Source organism: Aplysia californica, unplaced genomic scaffold, assembly GCF_000002075.1.
Source record: "Aplysia californica isolate F4 #8 unplaced genomic scaffold, AplCal3.0 scaffold00332, whole genome shotgun sequence".
Lineage (NCBI taxonomy): Eukaryota > Metazoa > Mollusca > Gastropoda > Aplysiida > Aplysiidae > Aplysia > Aplysia californica.
The window spans coordinates 628904-633411 of NW_004797602.1; the positions used below are offsets into that span (position 1 = coordinate 628904).

The 4508-nt window shown below is 42.4% G+C and overlaps 1 protein-coding gene across 1 annotated transcript; it reads right to left on the bottom strand.

Annotated features, from left to right (window-relative positions):
* Positions 1-2450: 2450 nt before the first annotated feature.
* Positions 2451-3632, bottom strand: LOC101859028 (angiopoietin-1-like). The gene has a single exon (XM_005102630.1). The coding sequence runs from the start codon at positions 3630-3632 to the stop codon at positions 2451-2453; it is 1182 nt and encodes a 393-aa protein (XP_005102687.1).
* Positions 3633-4508: the final 876 nt, after the last annotated feature.

The window sequence follows — 4508 nt, forward strand, 5'->3', positions numbered from 1 at the left end:
ATTTATTTCATACTCTGAGTATGAAAGAAAAGCGAAATATATCGTCGTCGTTAAAGCACTGGCCAAAGCTTCCGTTATTGAGTTCTGTTAACGTTTCCATTAAAAAATGGTCTGAACCTGCTAGATTGACCCCATTTGAACAAAGCAATGCCCTGATTGGTCGCTTATTAAACAGACAACTAAACAACAATCACAGCTCACGGATACTCACTTGTCACATCATTCGAGCAGTGAGTTTGCACTAATGAGGGCACGTAGGCCTGGCCTACAGATTTGAAGCCTCGAAATATGGAAATCATTTGGCAACAAAAGTGGCATAAAAATGTTGATACTTTCACCAGAGAAAACCATGACGGGACTATTGGACGACAAAAAGATGGCGAGTCTACTGAACATGTGGCAACTATTTACAGGCTTGCATGTCTCCACCATCTACCGTCTACTGAACGGGTTTTGCGCCACCAACGAGACCAGTGACCTCCCCCGAACCGGAAGAACAAGGGCGACAGCTGCAATTCAGGAGCGCCTCATGATCATCATCAACCAGTGCCTTGCCGACTGGCGTGGGCGATCATGGACCTCCACTTCACTCTGTCGTGCGTTGCAGCAATGGTGTCTGTTGTTCTTGCTGCTCCTGGCCATGTTGTCATCTTGTCCAGTATCTTTTCCCTCAGTCTGCCTCTGCCTCTGCCTCTCTTTCCACCAAACTTGTTGTTACAATATTCTCCAATGCTTCTTTCCGCATTGTCTGTCCGGAGAAATTTGCCTGACGCTTTCGTATATTCGTCATAAGCTGTCTTATGTTATTTGCTTCAACCAGGACTTCTTCATTTGTTTTTCTAGCTGTCCATGGGATACGTAGCATGCGTCTTATGAACCATAACTCTGTCGCCACAATTGTTCTTTCCAGCTGTTTATTGATTGTCCATGCTTCGCACCCGTATAATAGGATTGGCTCGATGTAACTTTCCAGTACTCTTTTTCTCGTTTCCAGTGACATATTTTTTGAGTATCTGTTTCCTTTTGTGGAAGGTTGCTTTTTCTTGGCAAATGCAGCTTTTAATTTCGGTGTGACATCTCCCATCTGATGATATAATGGTCTCCAAATATATAAAATGTTGTACTTGCTTTAGAGTGGTATCATTGATTTTGATATTGCATGTTTGGGTTGGAGTTTTTCAGCTTATCACCATTATTTCGTTTAAAAAAAAATGTTTAGGCTTAAGCCCATGTTGTCACTTTCTTGTACGATGACATTTATTAGATTTTGTAGGTGTTTTTTATCTTCTGCTATTAGGACTGTGTCGTCTGCATATCTTAGATTGTTAATATTATGTCTCCCTATCGAGATACCTGGCATTTTTACTATGTGTTTCATGATATTTTCACTACACAGGGGCAACAAATCTGGAGAAAGTACACATCCCTCTCTGACTCCTCTTTTAATCTGTATGTTTTCGCGGATATCGTTTTCTATTCTCATTGCTGCAGTTTTATCCCAGTACACCGTCGTGAGAGAGAGACCCTTGCAGAGGCTCGAGGGACATGATTTTGGGAGACATCGCTTTAAATTAAAGAACTGGACCAGTGGTCTTCCAGAAAGTGGGTCATGGACAAGGAAATGGGGTAACAGCTCAACGCTACATTGATCAAGTTATTGAGCATCACGTAGTGCCCTTTTACTAGTGGCATCTAAATTTCTTTTTTTTTCAACAAGACAACGCGAGACCTCGAACTGCAGTGTAACACAGCGGCTCCCGGGGCAGATCAACATAAATCTTTTGCCTCATTTGGTTAGTTCACCTAACGTAGCTCCATTCGAGCATGTTTGGGATGATAGGCAGCTCAACCAGCTGCAACCGCAACGGAAACTCAACTGGCTTCTGCCACCGGTCAGGTGTAAGTACAGATCCCAGGTCCAGAAAGAAACACTCTTGTGAACTCTGTGGGTCTAAGATGTAGAGTGGTCATTGAAGGCAACGGAGGTCACACACGCTACTAACTTTCTGTCCCAAGGTCAAGGTCACAGAAATAACATAGTTAGGTTAAAACTACACTAAAACAGCCACCTGTTGACACTTTCATAGCTGTGTAAATTATACGAATTAAAATTCAATTTACACATAATAACAAAAACCGATTGAGTTTAAAGAGTTTTATCCATACTTAAGTTATTCGCTTTTCTTTAGTCTCCGAGTATAAAAATTTGAATTTTATTTCTTCAAAGTTTCGTTGAAATTCGTATGAATACGATCAATCCAAAATAGATAGATAGATAGATAGATAGATAGATAGATAGATAGATAGATAGATAGAGAGAGAGAGAGAGAGAGAGAGAGAGAGAGAGAGAGAGAGAGAGAGAGAGTTTTTTCGTCTCTCCAGTAAAATGTTAAAAATTGAACTAACTAGATTCCAACAGTGCACTTACAGTATGAAGACTGTATACAGACTTATAAATTACTCTTGAAGAAAAGACCCACATACTTGAATTCCTCCGCGTATACAGAGTCGTGTAAATTGTGACCCGGCAAAAGAATACGGTCTTCCGCTTGTGGCTGTGGCAGGTTCACGTACTTCCGGCCTAGAGGGCTACACTCTATAGTGCAATTTTTGAACCACCACGGAGCTCCAGCTCTTGACACACAGTCTCTCTGTTGACAATCGCAGTTTTCTGAGTCGTAAGTAGAAAACGGAGCGTCATTGCTCATAGCCAAACAGTTGGCTAATTTAGCAGTGGTTCCTATTCCTACGTCCCCGTTTTTCGAAAAATCAACTTTTCCAACTGTTAGGATATAGTTCGTACTTGAATTTCCGTCGTGGAAATTATTGTATCGCCTTCTGTTGGTTCCAGACTGGTAAACTGTCTCTAGGACCCCCATTGGATTTTTCATAGACTCACAGAGAATGTTGATGTTCCTTAGACCTATCCACCTATTGGCTTCGTCGTAAAAAAATCCTTCTTCGTAATCATGCCACGCTCTGTTAAAGTTGACCTCACCTTGACTTTTAAACATGTACGTTCTAACTTCTTTTCCGTTTGGGGATAATGAACACAGAACACGGAACGTAGGAGAACCATTTTCCAGTTTAAAGTATACTGAGTAAAACTTTTCTGTTTTGCGGCCGCTTTCGGTATTGAAAAAATCTTTACAACTGCCGTAAACGTCCAGCTCACAAAAGACACCCGCTGAACCTTCAGTGCACTTACATTTATTTTCTGTAGTATCCCATACGCCACATTTTTGACAAACGCTGGAGGTTAGAGTTAAGTCAGGGATATCACCGACTTTAGCGTAGTACTCAAATGGTTGGGGCATTTGTTCATCGCACTCCTTTGACGTCAGGCTATTGTAGCAGGCTCTGAGCATGTGACATTCGTTTGCTTGCGTTCCCACACGTTGAGACCACTCCGTTTCCCTGGAGACGACGCCTAGACAGGATCTGTCCTTCCCGCAATGTCTAGCACAAGAAAGGAGCCCTTTCACACCTGGAACGATTTCTCTTCTGCTTCCACCACACAACTTGCCGGTGGGGCATTGGTTCACCTCGAAAGTTAACATGGACAGCATTGAGCGTACCAGAATCAAGACCAACGCAAAAAGTCTTTGCCCACAACTCTCGTCGAAATTCATTACGAACTATAATGTCAGCCTTGCGGCTGAAAAAGCAAAATATGTTATACGTTATGTTACTTTTCTGATCCAGGTACGTTATGTTTAAAACACAAGAGTGACAAAATCTCTTTCCATGCGGACACTGAAATTTCTACGAATCCTTTGCAAATGTCGCCGAGCACGCCATTGTTGCAGTCACAATAACTATTTTGAACATTATCTAAATCTTTTAAGCTGTCTTTGGCTGTGAAAGTTGTCTCGTCAAACATGAACTTTGCGAGTAAACGTTAGCCGGAGCGAAAAGTTTTGCCAGAGGTGGGGTAGCTGAGAGGTGGGTTGAAGCTAGAAAGGAACTGGACCAATATGATGGTGGAGGAACACCTAGAAGAGCGGGTGGCTCGTCAACTTCAGCACAAAGGAAACAACACCGTGAACCGCTCCTGCCTTAAGGTCAACAAGAACCACACACTCCCTGTAACGTGCAGAACGTGTTACTTCTATCGTCCCCCTTGTTTTCCTGACGGAGGTAGCAGCCACCAAAGACCGTGCTTATAGCAGAACGCCGCCTGTGGGTGGGAAAGAGGAGTTAATAAATAGCAGAACTTTTTGCAACTGTTCAGAAAGACAAATGAGGCGGAAACAGGAGGACTCCACAGTTTAAACGCTAAAGGCTGTCCTGCTTAATAGTAAAACGGTTTTAAGGAATAGGTTTTGACAAAATGGACCAATTTATTCCGAACTGTCTCACTGAACACGTATACATTTATTGTCTGAATAGGTCTTAGAAAACGGCAAGCATGACAAGTATCAAGCAATGTTCTCTCTTTCTTTCTGTCTGTCTCTCAGTCTCTTTGTCTCTCTGTCTCTGTCTCTGTCTCTGTCTCTGTCTCTGTC

What these genes read in the sequence shown, in the direction of transcription:
- LOC101859028 (XM_005102630.1), bottom strand. Translation starts at nt 3,632, where the DNA reads ATGAATTTCGACGAGAGTTGTGGGCAAAGACTTTTTGCGTTGGTCTTG.